The sequence below is a fragment of the Oreochromis aureus genome, linkage group 8, assembly GCF_013358895.1.
Source record: "Oreochromis aureus strain Israel breed Guangdong linkage group 8, ZZ_aureus, whole genome shotgun sequence".
NCBI classification, from domain to species: Eukaryota; Metazoa; Chordata; class Actinopteri; order Cichliformes; family Cichlidae; genus Oreochromis; species Oreochromis aureus.
This window is the reverse complement of record NC_052949.1, coordinates 18,063,539-18,090,729: the sequence shown is the minus strand read 5'-3', so window position 1 is coordinate 18,090,729 and position 27,191 is coordinate 18,063,539. Positions and strand designations below refer to the sequence as shown.

At 40.5% G+C, this 27,191-nt stretch overlaps 2 protein-coding genes across 2 annotated transcripts; one reads left to right on the top strand and one right to left on the bottom strand.

Annotated features, from left to right (window-relative positions):
• Positions 1-745: 745 nt before the first annotated feature.
• Positions 746-10,362, top strand: LOC116321910 (carbonic anhydrase 4-like). The gene is made up of 9 exons (XM_039616632.1): positions 746-754; positions 5,468-5,537; positions 5,646-5,672; positions 5,760-5,930; positions 6,196-6,344; positions 9,200-9,295; positions 9,470-9,548; positions 9,643-9,806; positions 9,920-10,362. Exons 2-9 carry the CDS (start codon positions 5,468-5,470, stop codon positions 10,103-10,105), a joined length of 942 nt encoding a protein of 313 aa, XP_039472566.1. The 5' UTR covers positions 746-754; the 3' UTR covers positions 10,106-10,362.
• Positions 10,363-11,869: 1,507 nt separating this feature from the next.
• Positions 11,870-25,791, bottom strand: mmp25b (matrix metallopeptidase 25b). The gene is made up of 11 exons (XM_031741842.1): positions 25,739-25,791; positions 25,517-25,608; positions 24,128-24,260; positions 21,731-21,875; positions 17,564-17,868; positions 17,237-17,416; positions 15,867-15,951; positions 15,242-15,324; positions 14,960-15,112; positions 13,992-14,285; positions 11,870-13,095 (listed from the first exon to the last, which is right to left on the bottom strand). Exons 2-11 carry the CDS (start codon positions 25,598-25,600, stop codon positions 12,830-12,832), a joined length of 1,728 nt encoding a protein of 575 aa, XP_031597702.1. The 5' UTR covers positions 25,601-25,608; positions 25,739-25,791; the 3' UTR covers positions 11,870-12,829.
• Positions 25,792-27,191: the final 1,400 nt, after the last annotated feature.

The window sequence follows — 27,191 nt, the reverse complement described above, 5'->3', positions numbered from 1 at the left end:
CTTCCAATAGTCTTAACATACTTTCATTGTAAATGGGCTAAAACAGTTAATTAAAAGTATTCTAACATAAATGTAAATGCTGTAATTTGATTTGATTTTAATAAACCATGTAACTTGGATGGATTAGATGCTGGAGTGACCACAGTGCACACGTCTGATGTCGCTCACAGTGGTCCAAGGGATCACTCAGGGAGTTTGTGTGTTCGCTCAGACACATGAAAAATTAGAGGGAACATTGGAAGCAAGTTATTGATTGATACCATAGGCACCTTTACAGATTGTGGAGTTAATCACTTGATGATAAGCTTTTTAGGCCCTCCTCATCTATACTCCACACAGGAGCAATTCTAATTTTACCTAAATTTACAGAGGGGAGGCTGGTTTCTTCAGTATCTAAAGATGTGTTCCAGTAAAATATGAAAAACTTCTTAAATTTGTTTAGTTTAAGAGGAAGGATATTTTTCTACTGAGCAGCACTAGACCATTAGGACAGTGGTTCCCAAAGTGTGGGGCCCGCCCCCTAGGGGGGGCGCAGAGCCATTGCAGGGGGGGCGCGGGATGAAAAGAAAAAAAAAAAGAAAGCTTGGACACTGCTAGCATAATGGACAGGTTTTTGACGGGGCTCCCACACAAACGCAAAGCAGGAGATGAAGCATCGCCAAATATGTTTCCAAACCAACTTCCTTCCAAGCCAAAGACTAGAAAATATGGTGAAGCATATCTTCCCTTTGGCTTCACCTGCACAAGTGCCAAGGTAGGTCTCCCCTGCAAAATTAGTTTCCCTGCGTCGGGAGCAGCGCTGGGCTCTCCAAATCACGGACAAACACTATCCCACATTCTTGATTTTTAGTTCACAAACACTTCTTGTAATAACTAACTACTCCTGACATCTTGGACATGTTAGCTCTTTATGCAGTAAAGTTACAGTGGGATACAAATAATATCAGGCTGATCCTGCCGTAATTTGTTCCCCCGGTTCAAATCACGGACAAACAGTATCCCACAGTTGTTTATGTGTTTAAACCCATTTTGCACAGAGAGGCATTTTTTGAAAAATGTATTGACAGCAATGTTGAATATTATTACACGGGAAAAAAAACAACTACACGTAAAATAATCACACCGTGACGCCTCTGCCTTTTTAAATGGAGGGACAGTAACTGCGTGTGTATGTAAGCGTGTAAAACCTGAAGATAGTCAGATTAACAATAACAGTATTTTGTCTCTATCTGCCATTCTGCAATTCATCTCATGTAAACAATAACGTGGCGCACAGCGTGACGTGAAAAGAGGCACATACCTTTGACGTTGCGTGACGAACTCTGTAATCCTCGTCCACACATAAACGCAAAAAAGGAGTTTTAAATAATCTCCGTTTTCGGTGAATCGCAACGCCGTTTACGTGTGGACGAAAAGCCCAAACGCACAGAAACAGCTGTGTTTTCAAAAATACCCGTGTAGGTGTGGACGTAGCGTAAAAGAGTTAGTAGTTTATTTTATTACTACCTGTAATTTATTGCCGTTTACTTGTATTTGCTTAATTGTTTACTAAATGTTTGAGGTGTGAAATAAACCGCAATGGAGCTTGTGCGGGGGGGCGCGAACATTTTTCTTGTGAAAAAGGGGGGGCCTGGCAAAAAAAGTTTGGGAACCACTGCATTAGGACATGATGACGCCACTGCGAAAGCAAAGCTTAACTGTGAACTGAATAGTTGTAATGACGCTTGACAGAAGAATTAAGCTACTACCTGCAGGCTACTGTGGCTCCTATGAATGGCGGAGGAAAGAACAGCGTCATATGTGTTCACTAAAACTGGTTTTTGGAAAATTGAAAAATGGGAAGAACATTCCATTTATGTGACAGCAAAGACTCTTAATCAGATACTGCTGTCTTCCTGTTACTGAATTGGATGTGTGATACCACACTCGGATTGTTTATCAGTATGTAATTCACTGTCAAAGCTATGTGTGTTCAGCTGGCTTCTAAGGAGCATTCAAAAATTTGCTAGAACGAGGACAACTTGCTTATAGAGGAGTCTTTTTGTTGAAATCAGAGAAGATCCACCCATATAGAAGAATTCACCCATTAATAACTGCTTCTAATATAACATTTTTTTTGGGGGGGGGGGGGTTGATATTGGATTATTAGCAGTTTTCTGGCCCTGTCTTACAGAGAACCAGTTGCATGAACTTTAATTATCATTTTTCAGCATGAACAATCACTGAAAGTACAAGTAGACTGAAATGAACCATGCATTGTGTATCCCACGTAAGCAGTGACGCGGTCAAAGATGTGTCAATAAGGGCATTAAAAAAATATTATTTGGCAGAGTTTGAAGGGATCAAGGAAAAATTACAGTGATGAAAATATAAAACAATAGCAAGTGTGTGGTTGAGATTAGTTTGTGGAGTGCTGTTTTGAAACCTTGAGTTTGAAATTATGGCATTCACTCAGCTTTCAGAGGTGGCCATATTTGGAGAGGAATGCTAGCAGACCTGCAGGTCAGGGGCGATTCTAGGATCAGAGCTTTGGGGGTGCTGAGCACCCAGAGAGCTGCCCAGCCAGGCAAGATAAACTTTACACGTCACGATGAGACTTCTTCTCTGTCTCTGTGAGTCCATGCATCCTTAAATGTCTCCAGTTGTCCCGAGTTCCCTCTGACTGTTTCCTTGGTGCATTTAAACCCCTGTTCCTCCCTGTCCTCATCGTCTGTTGTCTTCATCTCCGCTATCAGTCATCATAATTTACCATCTCTGTGCAAGTCTGCAAATTTCTTTATTAAATCATAAGATTCTTAAATTCAAGAAGTCTCTCTCTGCCTGGGTCCTCGTCACAAAACATGACATCACCGTTTTGTACATTTTAACACAATTTAATCCCCACATTTGTGAAAGAAAAGCAAAACACTTTTTTGAGAAGTCTGTAACAAAACCATCAAATCTGATAAAGGTTATTTAAATGATGCTCATAGTGAGTAAGAAGTAAACTGAGTGCATGTTTTGGACAGAGATTAACTTTTAATGTGTATGTATAATATAATACAGATACATAAAAAACACTCCCAAAACAGAATAAATTATTACAAAATATTAATAAAAAACTATAAAAATGGAGGCAACTTTGCCTGTGGTAGAATGTATACAATGTATGAAAAAATCTTTACTGCAGATACTAATTGAACTAATTTAATAATACTAATTTTGTGTTGTAAGATTTATGAGTTTCATGCTTTCATAGTAGTACTTGGGAGAGCTTGACATTTTTCTCAGGTGGTACACACTGTAAAAAGTTTGAGAAACACTGATAAGTGTTTCTCTGCCGCATAAGTCTGTATGCGGCAGTCATACAGACAACTGGACAGTCCAAAAGTTGGCCTACCTATTACTGGCTGAGGTTTTAGTAGAGTTGTGGCTGAACCACATAAAAATATATCATTAATTTTAATCTCGCCAATCAATGATAATGTTATGTTGGAATGTTGTTAAAGAGGGTCAAAAATGTTTCAACCCAGTTTGTTTTGCAGATTCTGTAGCAGCTTTAATATAGGGAGGACAAAACTTTCAGACTGTATGAGTAAAATCAGGTTTTTTCTCTTCGTCAGTTTAATAGTTTCTGTTTTGCCTGTCACTGTTCCCTGTCTGTTTTCTTACCTGGTTGTTCCTGACCTTGTACTTTCTCCTCACGTTCCCCCCTTTCCTCTCTCCCTCTTTGGACTGACAATAATACACAAATAGATTGTATTCAATTAGATGAAAAAATTACATTAATATGAAAAAAATAATTATTAAGATCACTAACGAAAAGTCCTCTCTCAGTGTACTTTCAACCAAAAGGCAAATAACCAAACCACATGAACATCTAATAAAAGATATAAAATATTGAAACACTGATCCAACATTATCATTTATTGATGGATCATTTGTTCTTACACTTTTACCTGAATGTGGCTCCTGTTTTTGAAAAAACTTCCTTATATCCATTATGAACCTGGCTGTCTCTCTGTACACACACACACACACACACACACACACACACACACACACACACACACACACACACACACACACACACAACAGGAGTTATAAGGTTAATGGGCATTAAGTCAGTTAGCTAGTTAGTATCCATTTCAAACAGGACAGTGGTAACAACAGCAGGCTACGGACAATTTTAAGTTTTAGATTTTAAATAGGCTGTATGGATTTCAGTGGGAGCAACAGGGCGGTCAAATGTCGCTGAATTTACTACAGAGTAGGACGGATTGTAGGGTAGCAAACATCATTGGAAAACACGTTTTCAACACTGCAGGTATGCTTTTTATATTTTTAGTAGTGTGTCACACAAACAGCAAATATTGTCAAAAAAAAGTAAGAAATCTTTGGGGGTGCTTTCGCCCTTGCTGCAGGTGTATGTACAGACTGTACTGAGAGCATTGCACAGATGCAGACACCTGCTAACAGAGCTTGTATGCGATTTTAAAAATACAAGCACGTAAGAAAGTGAAGCACAGACATGCCAAATTACCGGTTAGTGTAATTACCCATGTAACATTCTGCTTAACTGCAACGTGTCTCATCTAATTAAAACAAAAGTGCAGACAGCTGGTTTTCGAGGGAGCATGGACTAACAATAGATAATGTGGATGAAAGTGACCAGAAACAGTGAAAAAGGACTCAATAATGAAGCTGTTGTGATTTCAGGAATTGTCATTCTGAGTTTCCAGGAAAGTTATTGGAGAAAACATTGATTTGTTCTATCAGTCAGTTTACTTCCTCCCATTAATCATGAATCCACACAATCACACAAAAACACAAATGAAACATCATTCCAACCAAAAACCCCATGACAACGCGGCCTCTTTCTCTTGCAAAAGGGTCATCATCCTTGTTCACTCTGAAGTTCTTATTTGTGTGTTCTTGTGTAAAACAATAAGTGAAAAAAGAGACTGACAGACAGAGATCATTATTCACTTCAACGGAATTATTGCGGAAAGATAAAAACCTGCTCACATGTAACATGGAGGCGGTGTCCGGTCAGCTGCAGGATGCACTGAGGGAATAAAAAGGGAGAGGGTGAGGTGAGCTGCATCTGGTAACAAGCTGAACGGAGCAAGCACAGGTGCGACAAAGGTAAGGTGAGCAGGACAGAAGGAAGAATTATTCTGAAACCTGTATTTATCGCACATTTATCGTCATTCTGTATTAATAGCAGATTAATACATTGAGTTTAAACAGGTCTGTTTCAAAATTTAAGTTTCAAATTTTAAAATTTTAGAGTTAAGTTTTTTATTTAATGTTTAAACTTTATTTATAGGTAAATTTGTCATTCCATATAGTAGCCTGTTAATTAATTGGTGTAGTAATGTATTAATTTTTGTTTCAAGAGTTTGATTTTCTTTCTGATTACTTTAATTTAATTTAATTTTAAATATATGCGATTATAAACACTGTGGCTTTTGGCTCGTTTCAGATGAAGTGGTTTGTAGTTGCCGCTCTTTCTTTGTGCGTCCTCGTACCCACCGCTCACTGCGAATCAATAGGTGTGTAATTTTTTTTTCTTTTGAAGATATTTTGAATTTAGTGTTACGCTGAATTTTTACTTATGGGAATCTAAATGTTCTGTTTTTTCACCCCTTTTTTTCATCCAGCCTGGTGTTATCACCTCCCATCCTGCAGTAAGTACCCAATATCGCCATTATTTATTATATGTTGCCCACTGGGTGACCTCTCTCCGGTGACTTTACGTGTCCTTCTGTTTATAGATGCCTCCACCTGGCCAACACTTTTCCCCCAGTATTGCAACGGCAGCCGGCAGTCACCCATTAACATCGTCTCAGCATCTGCCACACCGAACGACAACCTGACTTCATTCACTTTTGTAAAGTATGACGACACCTCCGCGATGACATCCATAGAAAATACTGGCGAGACAGGTGAGCACCTGGTTTGTGGCTTAGTGGTTGCAAAAGTGTTTTCTTTTTTCATCTTTGTTTCAAAACAAAAATATTTCCACCTAGTTTAACAAGAAATAATAATAATAGTAGTAGTAAAAATATAAATAAATAAAACGATAAAAACGATAACTTGTCTTACCGGGATTTTAGCGCCCTCATCTTTTCTGCAACTAAACGCACGCTCCTTGCATCTGAACATTTCCTCTTACTCCTCCTCTGTTTTTGTTTTTCCACCTTCTTCCAGTCAAAGTGACCCTTAAGAGCGGAGTTAAGATTTCAGGAGGGGACCTGTCCGAGCAATACGACAGCCTGCAGTTCCACTTCCACTGGGGCAACGGCTCCTCTGTGCCCGGCTCAGAGCACACAGTGGATGGAAAGCGCTATCCTATGGAGGTACATTTTTTTTTTTTTTTACGTGTATTTTGTCTTGGCAGCCGGGGATCGGTCCGCCAGGGCCTCCGCTCCTGGCCGCCGCCCGACACACATTGCACCCGACCCCTATGGCGCCTCCTGCGGGTGGTGGGCCTGCGGGAGGATGGGCCCATGTCTCCTCTTCGGGCTGTGCCCGGCCGGGCCCCATGGACTAAGGCCCGGCCACCAGACGCTCGCCCTCGGGCACCCTCCCCGGGCCTGGCTCCAGGGCGGGGCCCCGGTAACCCTATCCCGGGCAGGGTAAACTGTTCCCTCGATGTTCTTTTCATACGGGCCTCCCTGATCTGAACCCGAGTGGTGTTTTGTTATTGGACTTCTGTGCAAATCACAGTTTGGCCATAACGAACACCTTGTTCGAACATAAGAGTGTCCATAAGTGCACGTGGCACCAGGATGCTCTAGGCCGCAGGTCGATGATCGATTTTGTAATCGTATCACCAGACTTGCGACCATATGTTCTGGACACTCGGGTAAAGAGAGGGGCTGAGCTGTCAACTGATCACCACCTGGTGGTGAGTTGGATCAGGTGGCGGGGAGGACGCTGGACAGACCCGGTGCACCTAAACGCGTGTAGTGAGGGTGTGCTGGGAACGTCTAGCAGAGGCCCCAGTCCGCGAGATCTTCAACGCACACCTCCGGCAGAGCTTCAACAACATTCCGAGGGAGACGGGGACATTGAGTCCGAATGGACCATGTTCAGCGTCTCCATTGCCGGCTGCTGCATTGAGCTGCGGCCGCAAGGTGGTTGGTGCCTGCCGTGGTGGTAATAATCCCGAACCAAATGGTGGACACCAGGGTGAAGGGAGCCACCAGGCTGAAGAAGGAGTCCTATCGGGCTTGGTTAGCCTGTGGGACTCCAGAGGCAGCTGACAGGTATCGACAGGCCAAGCGGAATGCGGCTCGGGCAGTGGCTGAAGCAAAAACTCGGGTGTGGGAGGAGTTCGAGAGGCCATGGAAAAAGACTTTCGGACTGCCTCAAGAGATTCTGGCAAACCGTCAGGCGTCTCAGGAGGGGAAAGCGGTGCTCTACCTGCACTGTGTATAGTGCTGGCGGTGCGCTGCTGACGTCGACTGAGGAAATTGTCAGGCGGTGGAAGGAATACTGAGGACCTCCTTAATCCCACTGACACGTCTTCCGAGGAGGAAGCAGAGTCTGGGGATGAGGGAATGACCCGCCAATTTCTGGGGTCGAGGTCACTGAGGCAGTTAAACAACTCCTCGGTGGCAGAGCCCCTGGTGTTGATGAGGTCCGCCCGAGTTCCTGAAGGCTCTGGACGTTGTAGGGCTGTCCTGGTTGACACGCCTCTACAATGTTGCGTGGAGATCAGGGCAGTACCCTGGACTGGCAGACCGGGTGGTGGTCCCCATCTTTAAGAGGGGAGACCGGAGGGTGTGTTCCAACTACAGGGGATCACACTCCTCAGCCTCCCTGGGAAAGTCTATGCCAGGGTGCTGGAAAGGAGAGTTCGTCCGTTAGTCGAACCTCGGATACAGGAGGAACAATGCGGTTTTCGCCCTGGTCGCGGAACACTGGACCAGCTCTTTATCCTCTCGAGGATACTTGAGGGTGCATGGGAGTTTGCCCAACCAGTCTACATGTGTTTTGTGGACTTGGAGAAGGCATTCGACCGTGTCCCTCGGGTGTCCTGTGGGAGGTGTTGCGGGAGTATGGGGTGTCTGGCCCACTGCTACGGGCCATTCGATCCCTATACAACCGTTGTAAGAGTTTGGTTCGCATTGCCGGCAATAAGTCGGACTTGTTTCCGGTGGGTGATGGGCTCCGCCAGGGCTGCCCTTTATCACCGATTCTGTTCATAATTTTATGGACAGGATTTCTAGGCGCAGCCAAGTGGCGGAGGGCTTCCACTTCGGTGGCCTCAGAATCTCATCTCTGCTTTTTGCGGATGATGTGGTTCTGATGGCTTCATCGGGTGGGGGCCTCCAGCTCGCACTGGAGCGGTTCGCAGCCGAGTGTGAAGCAGCAGGAATGAGGATCAGCACCTCCAAATCTGAGGCCATGGTTCTCAGCCGGAAAAGGGTGGAGTGCCCACTCCGGTCGGGATGAGTTCCTGCCCCAAGTGGAGGAGTTCAAGTATCTCGGGGTCTTGTTCGCGAGTGATGGGAGAAGGGAGCCGGAGATCGACAGGCGGATTGGTGCTGCGGCTGCAGTGATGCGGACGCTGCACCGGTCCGTCGTGGTGAAGAGGGAGCTGAGTGTAAAAGCGAAGCTCTCAATTTACCGGTCGATCCACGTCCCGACCCTCACCTATGGCCACGAGCTGTGGGTAGTGACCGAAAAGAACGAGATCGCGGATACAAGCGGCAGAAATGAGCTTCCTCCGAAGGGTGGCTGGCCTCTCCCTTAGAGATAGGGTGAGAAGTTCGGCCATCCGGGAGGGGCTCAGAGTAGAGCCGCTGCTCCTCCACATCGAAAGGAGCCAGTTGAGGTGGTTCGGGCATCTGACAAGGATGCCCCTGGGCGCCTCCTGGGTGAGGTGTTCGGGCATGTCCCACCGGGAGGAGGCCCAGGGCAGACCCAGGACGCGCTGGAGAGATTATATCTCTCGGCTGGCCTGGGAACGCCTTGGTGTTCCCCCGGATGAGCTGGAGGAGGTGGCTGGGGAGAGGGAGGTCTGGGCTTCTCTGCTTAGGCTGCTGCCCCCGCGACCCGACTTCGGATAAAGCGGATGAGGATGGATGGATGGACGTGTATTTTGAACTTTTGGTTCGTATTAAAATAGTAAAATAAATGAATAAATAAATAAAATAAACAAGCAAACATCTGTATGAGTTTATGAATGTATGAATTTCCTCAGCTGCATATTGTGAACAGCAAGTCATCCTACAATGGGAATACAAGTCTAGCTGTTAATGACTCCACCGGACTTGCAGCGCTTGGTTTTTTTATCGAGGTGAGAGAAGCAACGCACGAGATGACGTAATGCTTACTGTGTTGTTCGGTATTGAAACCTGACTACATTTTTGGTGTTTTCCCTTCTTGGTTTGTTTCTTCTTCTTCTGATCTGGGGAAAACAATACAATCAATATTGTTTGTTTGTTTGTTTGTTTGTTTGTTTGTTTTCCAGGTAATGTCAGGCAACTCAACTGGTCAGCCGGAAAGCTGGCGCAATTTGACCTCTTACTTGGCCAACATCACAGAAAAAGGTGACATTTTTTTGTGGAAAACCTCCTCTCCTGTTTCTGACTCTAAATTGTGTCACCCATAGTTCCTTCATGTAGGTCTTGTTTCTGTCCTCAGGTCAGAAAGTTTCCATTGCAGCCGGGTTTTCCCTGGATGACCTGCTCGTCGGTGTGGATCGCACTAAGTATTACCGCTACCTTGGATCCTTGACGACCCCAGCTTGTAATGAGGCGGTGGTCTGGACCGTTTTTAAGGACCCGATTAAAGTCAGCAAAGATCTGGTAGGTGTTATTATATTTCTTCATTTTGTCTCTTAATTGTCATTGCTGCAAGCACAGATGGGCTATAAGTGGTTCATGAAGCTAATTGGAATATATATATATATCATCACCAGATTGACCTCTTCAGCACCACAGTGCGTGTCGAAAACAGCATGTCAGAACTAGTGACAAACGTCTACAGAAGCCTGCAGCCAGCACAGCCAGTCTCAACTCAGAGCGTCAAGGCCTCAGCCTCCACAACCTGCTTCTCCCTGAGCCTGCTGCTCCTCAGTCTTGCACTGGGCTGGAGTTGGAGCTAAAATAGAAAGAGGACGTCATCAACAACTTTGCCGATCAACCAGTTGCCTCACTTCGGCACATGCGTTCTTTCCCCATTTAACTAAAACCGACCTTTGCTGATTTCTAATGTAGCTCTTTGTGTTGGACATAATCACGAAAATTGTGAAGAATAATTTATTCAGGTGAAGGCTACCTCTCCGCACAAGTTATTTCTGCTATCTCTTGATTATGGCTACCTGTGACAAAGCACTTACCTGTTGTCAGATTTGAGTCTGTATGCACGCACGCACCTCGTGCATGCAATGTTTACTTTATGCAATGACATGCAAAAAAGTTTGCTTTTTGCCATGGCAACACGGTGTGAAAAACTGAGGCATGTTCTACTTGTCGAGCTGCCAGAGCTACGCGTGGGTGACAAAGGGATGCACCTGCACTATTTACAGTATTGTTCTGGTTATTTATGAAATCCAACATTATAAGAATGTGTCACTATGACATGTTAAGATATGCCTTGATGCTGGCACATGCACCTAGTTTAGTTTTAGTGATTGAAGGATATGGTGATTTATTTTCTCTGTTAATTTTAATATTTATTTTAAACTATTGTAAACTTTTTTTTTTTTTGCCTCCATCAGTGCAGCTACTGCTGCATTTGAAATGGCCGCCCCTCCCTGAGCCTGGTTCTGCCGGAGGTTTCTTCCTGTTAAAAGGGAGTTTTTCCTTCCCACTGTCGCCAAAGTGCTTGCTCATAGGGGGTCATATGATTGTTGGGTTTTTCTCTGTATGTATTATTGTGCGATCTACTGTACAATATAAAGCGCCTTGAGGCGACTTCTGTTGTGATTTGGCGCTATATAAATAAAATAAAATTGAAATTGAAATGCACTGGTGGCTAAAACCACAAAATGAAAAAAGAAAACATGCTGTTTCATTTATGAAGTTCATGTTATGAAGGCTTTGTGTGTTACTTTCTCAGATGAACAAAATTATTTATCAGTGATGCACATTGCTTATGTCCCTAATACTGTACTGTGTTGCTTGAACATGAAGAAAACTGTGACTTTCCTGATCTTATTAAATGACATTTTAAATTATTTGTCACTGATTCTGCGGTTTAATTGTCTTTTTATAAAGACTTGAAAGTTTCTGGAAATTTTGAAATGATACATAGCTGGCTGGAGTGCTTCATAGGTGCATTTGTTACACTTAACTAGGCCAAGCTGTCTGAGCTTTTGAGAGCTGTCTATTCTAGTTCACAAAATGTGCTTCAACAATGTACTTTAGAACAATAGTTCCTGGTTTTATTCCCAGATGGTTTAAAACCTGTAAACTTGCCAATTATTTGTACACACTGACTTTAACCTTACATGACCCATGCCATTAATAACAAAGCAGAGCAAACAGACCTGTTTAAACTCAAACCGCCTTAAAGGATTTGGCTGTCTTTTGAACCACATGTGTAATGGTTAACTAGCTGTACTATCAATGAAAGGTCAGGGTTGCAGTTAATTTGATTTTAACTAAGTGAAACATATTTTTATGACATATTTTTTAAAAATAACTTTCAGGAGAAATTTCTCATATGCATTGTTTGCTTATTGCAAAGAGGAAGGTAAAACACTGAGGACAATGGTTCATCAGACCACAAGACAGGCATCCTTATCACTTTGCACTTCCTTTTGTAACACTGGTATTTGATGTTTTTGAGATAAATAGGTCACCAAAAACAGGGAGAGGTAGATAAAGCTATCACTGATCTGTAACTGAATTTACAAACAGAACTGTCACTGGAGAATGACAAGTATTTAATCAGTAAAAATGATACATCTTGAATCTGAACCAGATAAGACAACAGAGGTAACATGCCTTCACACTTGCAGCAAGGGCAGTGACGTCAAAGAAATATGTGTTAAAAGCAAAAGACAAAGCTACAAACCAAAACCAAAAGTAAATAAATCCAACATTAGGACATTTTTATATTTGCTGATCACTTATAAATGGTTACATTTAAGATTTTTTTCACATAGATTTTACAAAATGTATATTGTCGCTTTACAGTAAGTCTATCTGACTTAAGCTGTGAAAACCATTGAAAGATTTGGTATGCTTCATCTGCAAAGTTAAGCATCTCAGCTTAACACAGCCCAGCCACAAGAATATTCAAGTAATCAAATTTTAACATAAAATATTTTAAAGTTCTACAATGACAGCTATTAACATCAATGTAAAATAACCAAAACATTGTCTATACATTTGTAAAAACTACACAAATATAAAAAAACAAAATCTTTAATTTACCAAAATCCAGATCTGCTTGTATACTTTATATGTTGATATTTAAGCAAAGGCACCAAGATATAATTATAAATAGATATATTTAAAGATAAAAATGACTTTTGTTGTTAAGTATGTTTGATTTACCTTTTTATCATCCAAGCACAAGGCGGTTACATAAGACCTTGTTATGTATGAAAGTAGCCTGTGTGCTGACTCGTGGTGTTAAATGTCATTTCTTTCTTCTACAGGCTCTGTGTAATTCAATACAAAAATGTAGCAATATGTTTCAGATGAAAAAATGTATTTATAGAAACCCAGGGGGTTTAAGAGAGGCTTTTCATGCCACCGGGACTCAATTTGAAACTACGGTGTAGGTATTAGGTTTCCGTGAGTCAGATGACATAAAGTCGTCCTATTAATAACCCTCCAGTGGAATAAAGGAAGAAGTAAACATCGACTCAAGAAAATTACAAATTCATGTTTCTTATAATCTCATTGATTAGCAGCAAAATAAAAATCAAGAGGAGAGAGCTGCTTCTCAGCGGTGAACGTGATCCCAAGAAGTTGCAGGTGCATTTTTTCGGGAATCGAGGATTTGCTGGAGTGGAAGTTGAAGGAGGAGCTGGACATCTAAGCCAGTCTACAGCAATGGATTTTGGTGTGACATCATCTTGGTTCAAGACTCCTTTTGTGAGCATCCAGTAGGAATTATCCTTGAAGAAATAGGTATTTCCTAAAAAAAAAAAATGAACACGAAAAGCAATGCAGCTGTTATTTTGTTTCATCAAATTATGAACAAACCAACCCATACAAACTGGATGCTGATTAAAAGGGAGAGGAAGAAAGCAGTACCATTGTAGTACTTTGTAGTTTTTGTAACTACAAAGTAGTTATGTGGTTAGCTCCTGCACTTAATGATGTTATGGGGCACAGAAAATGTACTTCTAAATCCTATAATTTCAAAAGCTCTCGTAGCCTGAAGCCAAAGTTTTCAATAGCTTTATTAAAACTACTAAAGTTACTGTGCTAAATAAATACAAAAATTTAAAAATAGCCCTTTCTAGGTCATGTCAGAGGCATCCACTAATTTTCAACAAATCACCCACATGTTAAATTAGTCATATTTGGATTGTTGTTCTCATATAAAATATGCTTTGATGTGTTACTCCTACTTTTCACATGAAGTAATGCAATGGGATATGACATGGCATTTTTTGTGCAGGAATCTGTCCTTTATTCATTTATTTACTTGAGTCATGTTGCATCTCAGTGTAAAATGTTATTTAGAACTTCTTATCTTAATCAGCGCTCTTCTACTCCTTTCTGTGCGTCATTCCCTTGAGCGTTTTGGGTGTGCCAGCTGACAAAAGCTATCTCCCAAAATAACTTCTCTATCATTGTTGTGTATTTATCTAGAGCAAAGGTGGACAATTCATTCATTCATTCATTCATCAAGGGCCACGTGAGAAATTGGAGGACTGTATCAATAAGCTGTACCAGCTCAACATTTTATCTCTTATTGGTGCCCAGTTTCTCATGTGGCCCCTTGGGAAAATGAATTGCGCAACTCTGATCTCAAGTTTGTAATAAAAGATCATCACATATATCTGCATTTGAACAAAATCTTACCTTCTCCCCAGCTAATGATGCCATCGATAGGGGCAGGCATTCCTTCCCATAGGGTGTTTTCCCGTGGATATCCTTGCTCTGGTTGCATGGTCCTCTGTCCATTCTCAATGTTTTCGTTAAACCTCCAAAACTCCCCTCCGCTGAACAGGTATGTTTTGCCGTTATGAGCCCAGATGAAAGCAGCGTCCACCCTGTTCACTCTCTCACCTGACTTCTTCTTCATGCCCCAGTCAGAGAGAGGCCGAGGGTAACCGGCCATAGCCACTGTGTCCTTGAAGACCCAGTACTGAGATCCTGGACATGGCGAAAGCAAAACATAGAATATTTTAATAGAAAATCACTTAATGTGAGTCGAAACGATATCCTGGTGAATTCTTCGGTTTATCAGCAGGAGACCAGCTGGAAAGTACAGATAATACAGATAGGCAATGACCCAAAAGATACAGCAGGGGGGTTTAATGTAAAGAAGTGAAAATATTTGTCTGGGGCAGATCTGTTCAGGAGATTGTCTTCAGCTGCATTTCACTTAGCGAGGACAAAAAAGAAGGCAGGAAAGACCAAATAAAAACAGCAGAAGACAGCAGCTTTAAAGGCCTGGAAAATAAAGACGGGACAAACTGGACCATATTGGCTGAGTATTGTATTTATTATTATATTAATTTGTAAATATTAAAAATAAATCCTCATTGTTTTAACACCCTTTTTTGCTCTGCCTCTTAAATAAAAACTTACAATCTGCACTCCAGTTGCATCTCAATTGTTTAGTTTTCACATCTATTGTGGCAGCGTGACCTAAATGACGTATATGAAAATATTTATATATGATTTAACATTTCACCCCCCACTCAAAAAAACCACCATGTTTAAAATAGAACAGACGTGAGAAGTCACCCACTTCTGCCCCGTCTCTGAACAGCCAAAATTAGATCGCCTGAGGCCATACATAACCACAAGATTTAGCTTCTCACCGATGAAGAAGATGATGCGGCTGTCGCTCTTCCTCTCATACACAGCATCGATCTTGTTTGTTCCTTCTGGAAGGCCGATCCAGAAGTTTTTGATCTGAGCCGGATTTAAGGACACCAAAGACCCGTCTCGCTGGGTTCTCCAGAACTGTGCACCTTTTTGAAGAGAAGACACAAAAGAAACAACACGGATAAATAAAATAAAAATATATTTTTTTGACGAATGTGGAAAATTAATTGAGGTATATTTTTTATTCTGTGCAGCACAGGTCCATTTTTTCATACCTTTAAAGAAGAAGACCTCTCCCCTAATGTTTCCTATAGCATCAAAGCCTCCCTGACACCGCTCTTGGAATGATGGATCAGAACTAGGAGAGAAAATTTAATCAAAATCAAGTTAAACTCTGCTTTTACTGCATTTGTTTGATAAATACACTAGAGGGTGCAGTGGGGCCAAGAATGCCACAATGAGAGTCTTTAAGTTATCACTTAAATTAAATAGACTACTACCTTACGACTGACTATATTCACAGTGATTTTTACCCCAAGCCTTATTCATCCAGGAACACACACATTCATACAAGTACTTCTTTCTATACCTAAGTACAAGTACAAACATTTGTCAACACACGCTCAGACACCAATGGAGCCGTCAGGTTTTAGTATTTTTCCCTTAACGTTGACATGCAAACTGCAGCAGCAGGGTATCAAACTATCAGCCTTTTGACTGATAGGGGCCACAGCCTTCCCTAATTAGTCATTCTTCTTCTTTTTTTTACATGACTTTGTCTGAATGCATTAATAGTATATTCATAGTTTGTAAAGTCAAATGATATGTGATGATTATCTGGATTAAGGTGCAATCCAGATAATCACCCCACCCCCCAATCCCTCCCATGGTTCAGCTCACTGCTGTGTTGGCCTTGGTGGAGGTGGACTGGGCAGGCGTGGGAAGTCGGGATCATCACCACCTGGTCGGTCAGCATCTTTCACACCTGCAACAGAAGAGTGACAGAAGACACTGTGGAAGAGGAAGCGAAAGCTGACGGCAGTATAAGAAAAACTCAGCAAGCAACCCACATTCTTCTCAGCGTGCAGAGGTGTTTGTCACACAGGATGGAAGGCTTTTTCTTTTTTAAGACATGAGGAAGATATACAGTCACATCACTGCATGAATGCAGTATTGCACACAAAACCAGATTAAAACACTGTTATTGTATTACTGTATTATTTTTATCTTTTGTAGACGTTTTACGTTTTATAGCATATTAAGCTATAACAGAAATATATCAGTAATGAATATCTGAGAACAACTATGTAAGAGTTTTATAAAACCTACGTGTAAAGTGCAATTATATAAACTATAAATAAATAGCAGAGACAGCTTATATTTGCAGGACCACATGTCCTCCATGTACACTTGCCCAAATCAAGAGTGATCATTAGGGCTGTCCCATATATCATCTGTGATAAGCCCAGTATAATTTTTTATGTGATATAAAAATATCATATTTAGTTCATTTCAATTTTATTTATTTAGCACCAAATCATAAAGCACTCATCTCAAGGTGCTTTACTGTAAGGCAAGGAGGCTATAACAATCGAGAGAAAACCCCAACAATCAGATGACCGCCGATGAGAAATCACTTGGCGACAAAAGGGAAGGGAAAACTCTTTTTTAACAGGAACAAGGCTCAGAGAGGGACGGCCATCTCCCATGACCGATATTGGCATGCCGTGCCTTTAAGGGAGAGCGAGAACTCTGCAAAATATGCAAGTAAACTGTAAGTGGAAACAGTTTTCATGGTGTGCTGCTTAGAGCACTGGCTAGCTGCGCTTGCTAGTAGGTAATCAGTGACTGTTGCTCATTAAAAAACAGGGATTGAAGACAATGTTCATTAACCTACATAATGTAGGTTGCTGAATGTTAGCATCAATATAAAATGATTTATTATTTTTTTTCAATATCATCATTAATATTGTTATCACAAACTATGTTGAAATATCATGGAATATGTGATACATTTTTGATGCTACATTGCTGACCTCTAGTGGTCATGTTAAATGGATGGTTGACATAACTTACATAAAAAAATCAAGTAATATAATTCACAAATTCACAATCAGTTTGAAAGGGCAAACGGATATGAAGAAAGATTTATTGCTACAATAGTGGTATGATATGGCAATATGAGTGTAATACTCCACCACCTCTGAACTATTTTTACATCATCAAGTGCCAGATACTGATTTGATGAGTGTACGACTAGTCAGACTGACCGTAAAGCTGCTGGATGGCGAGCCTGTCATCCATGGCCAGTTTAAAGTGGGCAATGTCTTCCACGGGACCCTGGTAGTACGGCCTCATGATGGATGGATCAGAGGAGGAATGAGAAAGGCCCAGTGCATGGCCAAACTCGTGCACTGCAACTGTGAACAAGTCCGTGCTTCTGCTATCACCTGAGGAAGTGTGAAGGAAAAGTGTCACAGTTTCACAAGAAAACAAAAAACCGCCAGAAATTAGATAGTGGACATTTTGGGTTAGTGAATGATGAGTTTTTTTGTGTTCTTCATATAATTTTAAATTTTGTATATTCTTTTATATACCTGCGTAGCTCCAGATCTCATCGTCATCAAAGTGTGTATCACCAGATATGTCAAGTGTTCCTGGGAAAAAGGCATGGGCCAGAGTGCCACCTTGCCCATCAAAAGGGTACCCATCCTCGTGAAACATGCTGTCAAAAGACACTCTGATGTCCCCTTTAGCTGTGGCCCCATTGCTGTCTCTCCTCAGCTGATGGAAATTCAAGGGGGCCACGTCACTCCAGGCTTTGAAAGCACGAGTCAGGAGGTCTTCCACTACATTGTTAGCCAAGCCAGGGGAGGTGGAGGGATTTGGGTAGCTGTGGATACTGGAGACAGAAAACTTAAATGCTGTGACTTATGTATTTTTCACATTCCTCTTTTTTTTAATCACACGTGATGTTTTAATACATACAGCATAATAAAATTTTATTAAAATTCAGCCTTGCAGAAGGCTTATGTTATCTAAAAGTGGAGCCTTCCCTTTTTCTCAATTTTTTTCTCCTTCATTCCAAGTTCCAGGTCAAATTTAACAAAACAAATATTTAAACATCAAATTCCAATGTGTCACCTTGATGCCACATCCTGGTTTGCAAAGTCCTCAAATATGGCTGAGGTAGACTTATTAAGATACAACATTTCAAGTCATAGGTGGATCAGATTGTACGGAAGAGGATTAGGGCCACCGGAAAAAAAAAGTGGGCACATCTTTTTTTTCTTTCCTCAGAATTCTGGAAAAGAAGAAAAAAAGACGTGCTCTTTTTTTTCTGGTGGCCCTGATCTTCTATCTTCTTCTGTATGATTGAGAAACCAAGCAACACTGCATTTATAGGCTGCAATATAGGCTTGTGGTTCTCATATTTGTGCAACAACACAAGAACACAAGTTATCATAGTGGAAAGCTTTAGAAGAACTTCAACTTTTAACCTGCCATTGGTAACAGGTTCTCCTTTTTTTCAGCATGTGGGTACACCCCCCCCCAAAAAAAAATAAATAAATAAAATAAATAGCATCATGTGGTAAGCCACATAATGTATCTAGGCCAAATGTGGTTATGAGAAAAACTCTCTGAATCATTTTTTTTTTTCGCAGCCCCTCCCAGGTGTAATCTGAAAAAGCTAGCTACAGCAGCTAGCTTTCTCCTCACCAATCAATATTCCAGAGGGTTTTCACTTAGGCATTGTTGCAGCTATCAGTGTCTTTTGCATGCAAAAATCAGTCAGCCCTCAAAAACCCAGTCTTTTTGCCAATGAAGTTAAAGAGGGGCTCATGATTGGCCTCTTTCCTCAACTGCATTTCCCCCTTGTTTGCATCAGCTCATTAGGCATCGCAACCAGGAAATATTCTGGAGTAACAAAGAAACGTATCATACGAAGGATTATTAGGACCACGTTAAGAAAAAAAATACATCATCATTTTGAGAATAAAGTCAAAATTTTGAGATTAAAGTCGTAATTCTATTTTGGCAACCAAAAAAAAGGCAAAATTGTATTTCGAGAAAAAAGTCAAACTGTGGAGATTACCACCGTTGTTTCGAGACAAACTGCTACAGTTGCTACACCCTCTGAGTTAGTGAAATTGTTCTTCAGAATTGGTTTGAGTAACAAGGAAGGAAATTATTTCTCTTTAAGCACATTCACACAGTGTGGTTATAAATATAGGGACGTTGAAAAGATGGTACAGAAAACCGGATCTGGTCAGAGTGATAAACACAAAAACGTGCAAGAGTTGGCCAGATTTGTACGAAATGAAATGGCTGGTAATGGACAGATGCAAGGACATCCATGATTACACACTCATGCAGTAAAGAGGATGTGTGTTATTTCACAATACAGCTGATTGGTTTGTTTCAGTAAGTTGTCTACACAAGGTATTTTGTGGAAGGTATAGCAGCCATGGTAGTTTGTCTTGAAACACACATTTATCACTTCTCTGCACATTTCGACTTTGTTATTTATTTTTGACTTTAATATTTAAGTTTATTCTCAAAATGGTCAACAATGGATATTTTTCCTTAATGTGACCCTACTACTCTGTTGTAGCATCGTCGTGTATCAGTCACATGAAAGCTACGGATCTACTCAACCGGCTGCCAGCTGGTTGTATTTACTTTATATTTCTAGAGTACAGGGAGGCTGTCAAGTGCAAATGTAATAATTAAATGTGAATTTTTGTCTCTGTAAAAAGCAAAAGATATGTGATTTTCAAAATTTATCAGAGTTAATTGCCTGACTACATTTAATTGCAGACTGATTCCATCTTATGGCAGGTGTTGTGGAGATGATTTATAGTCGGAGAGTTGTTTTGAGTGAGTGAACAAACAACTGTACTATTTCTTCGTTGATTTATAGTACGACATACATCCATACCAGCCCGCAATACCAGAGCTAAAATGATTAACCGAATCTTCAGGCTTGTTTCCTGATTGACATTCGCGGCATCAAAATAGCCACCAGTGTAGTACTGAGTTGCACTTCCTCACCAACAAGAACCATGGACCCATAATGGTATCACAGAGGTCATCTATCTATCTCAAGCATCCATTATTTAATAGCCTTGCTCTCAGCATTCTGTCTAATTACTGCCACTCTTGGGAATTTAGTTAATTTCTTCTTTAACCCTCTGTTGTCTCAAAAATTTCCTCATATCACACAATTGTTAAGGATCTACACAGCTTCTACTCCATCCCTATTCTCCAAACCAGATTCTCAGGCCCACGGTTAGAGGTCTTCTGGTTATTCCATGTGACATCCTTTAAAAAGCAGCGGAACTTACATCTATTCATACAGGCATTTGGGTAATGTTTCTGGATTTTATGTTCTTTATTTGACTTTCTTGGACCATGTTTTTAATACCACTTTGTGACAAGTTATTGTCATAAAAAGTGCTGTATAAATAAACTTTACTTCACTTACTTTCATTCTCACTTCAGCCTACTCTTTCCATTGGTCAACACCATTACGTTGTCTATCTTTGTACCGACAGCAATCAGATCCCTTCCTTTGTAAAAACTTGCACGGTAAAAAGTTACCTTAGCTGAATTGATTTCTTCCCCCTGCTCCACATTATCTTATCTATCGCAACTCATTTTGCTGTGCACTTCCATACACAAGTGCCTCCATGTTGTAGTGGTTTACAGATTACGTTAACAATCGAAAAAGCCCTGCTGACTTCCCACACAGAGAAACATATCCCTTTAGGGACTGCGTCAATCTACGAAAAAATCTGCTAAATCAAAACATGCAGAGCTATCCGCTGTAGTGACTCTTCAGACTTTAGTAGACTTCAATACAATCAGTCTTTTTGCAAAGAAAGCAGACTTTAAAGCCACATCCTATCTTTAATCCACACTCCAATGCAAAAGACCAATAAGAAAATGCAAAGATTACTTTTGTTTGGGTACAATCTAATAAAAAGTTAAGTTAAGAAATGAATGATAAAGTACATTTCAAAATGTTATCGTAACATTTGCTTTATACATTTGATACAAGTGGCTCATGATATATTGCAAGTGGTTAATTTCATTACCAACAAACAAACTGAATACATATAATGTGAATTCAGCAATCAACTCAAACAGGCTGTCAGCCACAGCAGGGACTAAGAGATCCAAAAAGCTTGTATGTTCTTGTGTAACTGTTTGCTAAATGAGCCTGTTAGATTTACAGATCTCCGGTTTACTCCACTACTGTACTGGTGTCCAGCTACACTGGCTCCCAGCAGAGTCCCCTTTCCCCTCGAACAGTAGAAGACACACCTATATGGGTTTGAGCTTTACATTTAAAATATTGAAACTTTGTTACAATTTCAGTCTTTATTAAAAACAAACCTTTTTAGACTTGCTCTTGATCTCACTTGTACTTTCTTAATGTTTCCTTTTTTATAGTATATAATAGAAAGGTGCTATATAGTTGTACTTATATATACTCAAACTGAGCACTTTGACCCTGGGTGGAAGACTTGCTCTACCACTTGAGCCACATCCACTCCCTTACATCATTCTGTTAGCACTACACGCTATCAGATAGCTTCCTCAATAAAATGCCTCTATAATCCTGACTTAGTTCCTATATTTCATGTAACATGACTAGCTTGTTGGCCATGACTTATGGGGTAAAAAACATGCGGCAAATATTCCCATGATTCATACACATATGATAAAACCACAATGTATCATCACACGAAACCAACCTCCATGTGAGATCTGTCTTATCCCACTTTAGGCCTGACAGTGCATATCTTTTCCTCCTCCTTCGCCTCCTCAGGATGTCATCTCTTCCCACAATATCAGGAAGAGAGCATCGCGGTTTAGACATTAGTTTGAGCGTTTCCGAGTCTGGAAGAGAAGATGATTAAATATCATGTGTTAAAATTAAAGAAGATGTTGCAAGAACTGCATGGCCTCATGTGACCCCTGTCTGAAATAAAATATACAGTGTTGTGCAAAAGTCTTGAGCCATCACTAATTACATTGCATTTTTCCTGTGAAAGAAGAAGAAATTTGCTGAAATGTGCAAATATACTCTACCAGTAAAATGTTTGGACACAACTTCTCGTTTAATGGTTTTTCTTTATATTGATGACTATTTACATTGTATATTCTCACTGAAGGCATCAAAACTATGAATGAACACATTTGGAATTATGTAGTAAACCAAAAAATGTGAAATAATTAAAAACATGTTTTATAGTTTAGATTTTTCAACATAGCCACCCTTTGATTTAATTACTGCTTTGCACACTCTTGCTATTCTCTTGATGAGCTTCATGAGGTTGTCAGCTGAAATGGATTTCCAACACTCTTGAAGGAGTTCCCAGAGATGCTGAGCACTTGTTGGCTCTTTTGCCGTCTGTGGTCAATCTCATCCCAAACAATCGCAACTGAGTTTAGGTCAGGTGACTGTGGAGTACAGGCCATCTGGCGCAGCACTCCATCACTCTCCTTCTTGGTCAAATAGCCCTTACACAGCTGGAGGTGTGTTTTTTTCTACTGGTCTAATCTCTAAACCTTGTGTTTCTTGCCTGAACAAATCTTGTTGCTTTCCTTACTCGGGGTTTCTCAGCAGCTATTTGACCATAAAGGCGTGATTCACACAGTCTCCTCCTAACAGTTGATGTAGAGATGTGTCTGCTACTGGAACTCCGTGTGGCATTTATCTGGGCTCGAATCTGAGGTGCTGTGAGCCAGTTTCATCGTAGCGCTCGATGGTTTTTGCCCCTGGGAACACGTTCAGAGTCTTAGAAATTTTCCAGACTGACTGACCCTCAGTTCTTAAAGTAATGATAGACTGTCGTTTCTCTTTACTTAGCTGATTGGTTCTTGTCATAATATGAATTAACAGCTGTAAAAATAGGGCTGTCAGCTGTGTACCAACCTGACTTCTGCACAACACAACTGATCGCCCCAACCCCATTAAGAAGGCAAGAATTTCCACAAATGACAAGTCACACCTGTGAAGTGAAAACCATTTCAGGTGACTACATCATGAAGCTCACTGAGGGAAGGCCAAGGGTTTGCAGCGCTGTCAACAAAGCAAAGTGTGGCTACTTTCTGGAATCTAAAACAGGAGACATACTTTATCAATTTTTTCCTTGCTACATAGTTTCACATATCTTGCTTTGTATATTTGATGTCTTCAGTATGTATCTACAATGTAGAAAGTAGTAAAAATAAAGAAAAGCCATTAAATGAGAAGGCATGTCCAAAGTTTTGACTGGTAATGTATATGGAAATACAATGTCATCAACATAGCCCAAACTCTTTTTTTAGGGAAGTTTTCTTGTCATTTGCAGTTGTTATTTCTTGATATGTCAAGCTTTCAGCTAATAGCTTTTTGGGAATAACCTTGGTGCAAAAAACTACCTAATGCCTGTAAATGTCAACGACAATGTGTTTTTGCAACGACCTGCAGGTAATAAAGTGTATAAAAAGGGTTCAGACTGATTCATTTGTTGGATTTGGTGCCTTTTTTCTTCTTGATGCATGGGAGCAGCTAAAATGTTTGCTTTCCTTAACATTTATGAACCTCTTTATGAACAGGTGGTTGGATGAAGGACTCCTGGCAGCTTTTTCCCAGTGAAAGTTTTTAATGTCAATTAAAAATTGACATGGTAAATTCAGGTGTTTTGTAATCCACATGAATTCACCATCTATCTCACTTACACTTCGGCCTCTATGTCTACACACAAGTGAGGAAGAACAGACTCAAGCTCCACTTTAAAGCACTTATATGGCAACAACTGAGCATGAATTAAACAAAGTATCGAAGCAAAAAATTTGCATTTCTGATATTTTATAATCAAGTTATTCGAGATACTCAATGAATCATTGCAGATGTAGATAAGTGGCTTAACAAACATGAGTGAAAAGCCAAGAAAAACACTGAACTATCCTTAGAAAGTTTGGAGAACTATTGCTCAAGACCACTTAAAAAATTAATTGATTAAAAAAGTTATAAAACACACCTTAGAAGCTCCTTAGAAGCAAATTGTAAAGAAATGAGGGGTAACTCGAGAGCTTTGCACAAAGAATTGTGTATAAATACAGTAATAAATTCTCCTAACAGATGTGAGTTAAGAATAACTTACCAAGCTTCCCAGTTTCCCGGAGCCCTCCGAATCTCTGCATGATACGAACAGCTTCTTCAATCCCTTCTTTCGTCAGCAACTGACTTGTATATGGGTCAGGACGAGGAAGGTACCCATACCTACCGAGCCAGTCCTGGACACAAAACAAGAAGAAATTGGTTGATTTCCCAAACTTGATTACTAATGAGGCCAGAAAATGTAAATACATTGAGGATGTATTTACATTTTCTGGCCTCATTAGTCAGTCATATCTAGCAAGTGTCTACTTTGATGTCATAGGAGTATTTGATACATACTGTATGCTGCTCCACTTATGACAACAGATCAATCTGAACAAGCGCAGCCCTTTTTTTTATTAATATTTCATGATCCTCTCCATGTTAAGCAAGTTGATTGATAGCATAAATGCTGTAGAACCACAACACACACACAAGCACACAAAATACAGACTTTACACACATACACTGAAACAATGAAATCTCTTTCTTGAACGTGATTTTGAAACCTGCGGTAATCTTACATGTCCTCCACCCTGCAAGCTGCAGTTTGACAGGAAAAAGGTGGTGGCTTACTCCATCAACTGTCCTCTTTGATCTCTGCCTTCAAACTCCCTTACACACACACACACACACACACACACAAATATATATATATATATATATGTATATATATATATATATATATGTATATATATATATATATATATATATATATATATATATATATATATATATATATATATATATATATATATATATATATATATATATATATATATATATATATATATATATATATATATATATATATATATATATATATATATATATATATATATGTATGTACATATATATAATTTACCCCAGTAAGATTTGCAGCAGTGTCATACGGGATTTAGGCTCTTTTTTCAATCAAAGAAGTAAAACATTTTTCTTTCTTATAACTGGAACTGGAAGTGGGAAGCTTATCGTGCTTGCACGTCGCATTTCATGTGAAGTGTGTAACGTAATGTCTATTCTATTTATACAACGTGTGGTTTTTCTGATGAAGGACTAATCTCTCAGAAAGCGTTTGTTATATATATCCTTATAAACCTCAAGGGTCTCATATTAAATACTTCTACCCCCCCAACACCCCCCCTTTCCGTGGGTAGTTTAATTTTAATCTGAAATGAAAAACACGTGGAAATACAATTTCCGATAAAATACACATTAAATGTCAGATTAAAATTATATGTATATGATATGTAGGATCATATACAAAAGTAGTAACACATACCCTACGCTTTCCCCCCCACTTTCAGATACACCAAAGGAATCCACACAGCTGCCGATAAACGTTTACAACTCATAGAGGATTTTTTGTGTGTCGTGAATATTTTGTACTCACCACGGCTCTGCTGTATTGGTCAGGCTCTGCTGATGTGCTTCCCGTAAAGGTCCATATCATTAACAGCAGAAGGCAAAACTCCATCCCAGTCACTGCAAGAAAAGAGGAGGAAAAGTGCTCCACATCATTAACAGGATGTTTAATATTTGGAGGATTCTTGTTTATAATTCCGCAGCTTTCTCTAAATCAGCACATATTCAGGGGAACAGAGACGATGCTCACCGCTTGTTCTTCTTCAGCTGCTTCAGTCTCTTGGGACTAGGCTTGGTGGATCGATCAGCGAACTGTTGAGGCGTTCCAGTTACCTCGGAAATGAGAGTTGAGGGCTTTTAATAGTGAAGTCGTATTAGCAAGGAAAAACAGGATTTGATTTTCTCTGGCAAGGTAGAGAGATTCAATACTACAAATACGTGTTTTTGGATCACTGGAAATATTCCTTGTTTTTTGATGCTTTGTTTTTTACATCACTAGCAATAGTTATTTTTTAAACTAAAAACCAGCTGCAGTATATCCAGGAATAGAGCCTGGACAATGATCTGCTTATGGCTATTTAACGAGTCATAAGTATAAATCAGTCGCAGTACATATTAAAAGTTTAATTTGACGTGTTCAATTTGAAGTTGGAAGTTAGAAGTTTCAGATTCCCAGTTGGAATCTCAAACGCCTCATGAAGCCCTATTTGGAGCTGCCTCACAGTCGAAGATGGCTAAGTGTTCAAAAACAGTGGTAAAACTTAAGCACTCTGGAGCTGTGTGGGGATGATGGACCCCACATGGCCCCCAGTTAGGTGTGCCCAATCAGGGCCAACAGTAGTTTTAGGGTCCCTAAACGGGTTTTCTATTACCCACAGAGAACCATATGGTAAACATATGGGGGGGGGGGGATGAGTGGTTTTCAGTTGAAAAGTCTATTTTGGATTGCTACAGAATTACGTGGTATGAATTCAGGGTCCAAAGGGACAAATCTGCTATGGGCCCTGGATGGGTTAGCTTACATGAACACCAGGAACACCCACAGTTGGCCTGCCCACAGAAAACACATATAGGGGCTTACGGTTTTACTTATATTTACATGTACTGCTGCCATTTTGGATTGTGAAGTTGGGGTTGGTGGAGCTGGTCAGATTTTCCAAGTTGGAAATCTGAGTTTCCAGTTAGAAATTCTGACTTGAACTGGAACACACTATAAGACATTGCCCCACCCCACCACCACATGAGCTGTTAAGGCGTGAGTAGGGGTTGAAATCTCTTGGAAGGGCTCTCAAGCCTGCATTGCATGTGGCTGGTACCTGGTGTGGTTAGCCACCACATCTGTTCAGCAATGGCGGAGTAGAGGTGCATGGCCTTCTTTACTTATCTCTGTCTTCCATCCATCATTTTGGTCCACAATGTGACCACTGGCATTTCTGAAAGAGTACAAACGCACAGCGGAGTCTTGTCCTGTTGCGGTGGCTCCCCTATGTTTTGCCATGTGTTTTGCAATGGTTTTCTGTTTTTTCCTACGTAAAAGTCAGAGGACTATTCACTGTACACTAGTCTATGCACTCTGTGGCTTATGTGAAGCCTCACATGATTAGTGGGTCAAAACATCTTCACATACCTAAACAAGTTCAGTTGCCTTCTTATCAAGCACTCAAACCAAGCAGCTTAGGCTGTTTACATTTAGGTTCACAAAC

Coding starts and splice junctions, on each gene's coding strand:
- mmp25b (XM_031741842.1), bottom strand. CDS start 25,600: ATGGAGTTTTGCCTTCTGCTGTTAATGATATGGACCTTTACGGGAAGC. Junction 14,286..14,959: donor CCGCATCATCTTCTTCATCG/GTGAGAAGCTAA, acceptor CGCCATGTCCAG/GATCTCAGTACTGGGTCTTC. Junction 13,096..13,991: donor CATCATTAGCTGGGGAGAAG/GTAAGATTTTGT, acceptor TTTTTTTTTTAG/GAAATACCTATTTCTTCAAG.
- LOC116321910 (XM_039616632.1), top strand. CDS start 5,468: ATGAAGTGGTTTGTAGTTGCCGCTCTTTCTTTGTGCGTCCTCGTACCC. Junction 5,673..5,759: donor TTATCACCTCCCATCCTGCA/GTAAGTACCCAA, acceptor TTCTGTTTATAG/ATGCCTCCACCTGGCCAACA. Junction 9,549..9,642: donor GGCCAACATCACAGAAAAAG/GTGACATTTTTT, acceptor TTCTGTCCTCAG/GTCAGAAAGTTTCCATTGCA.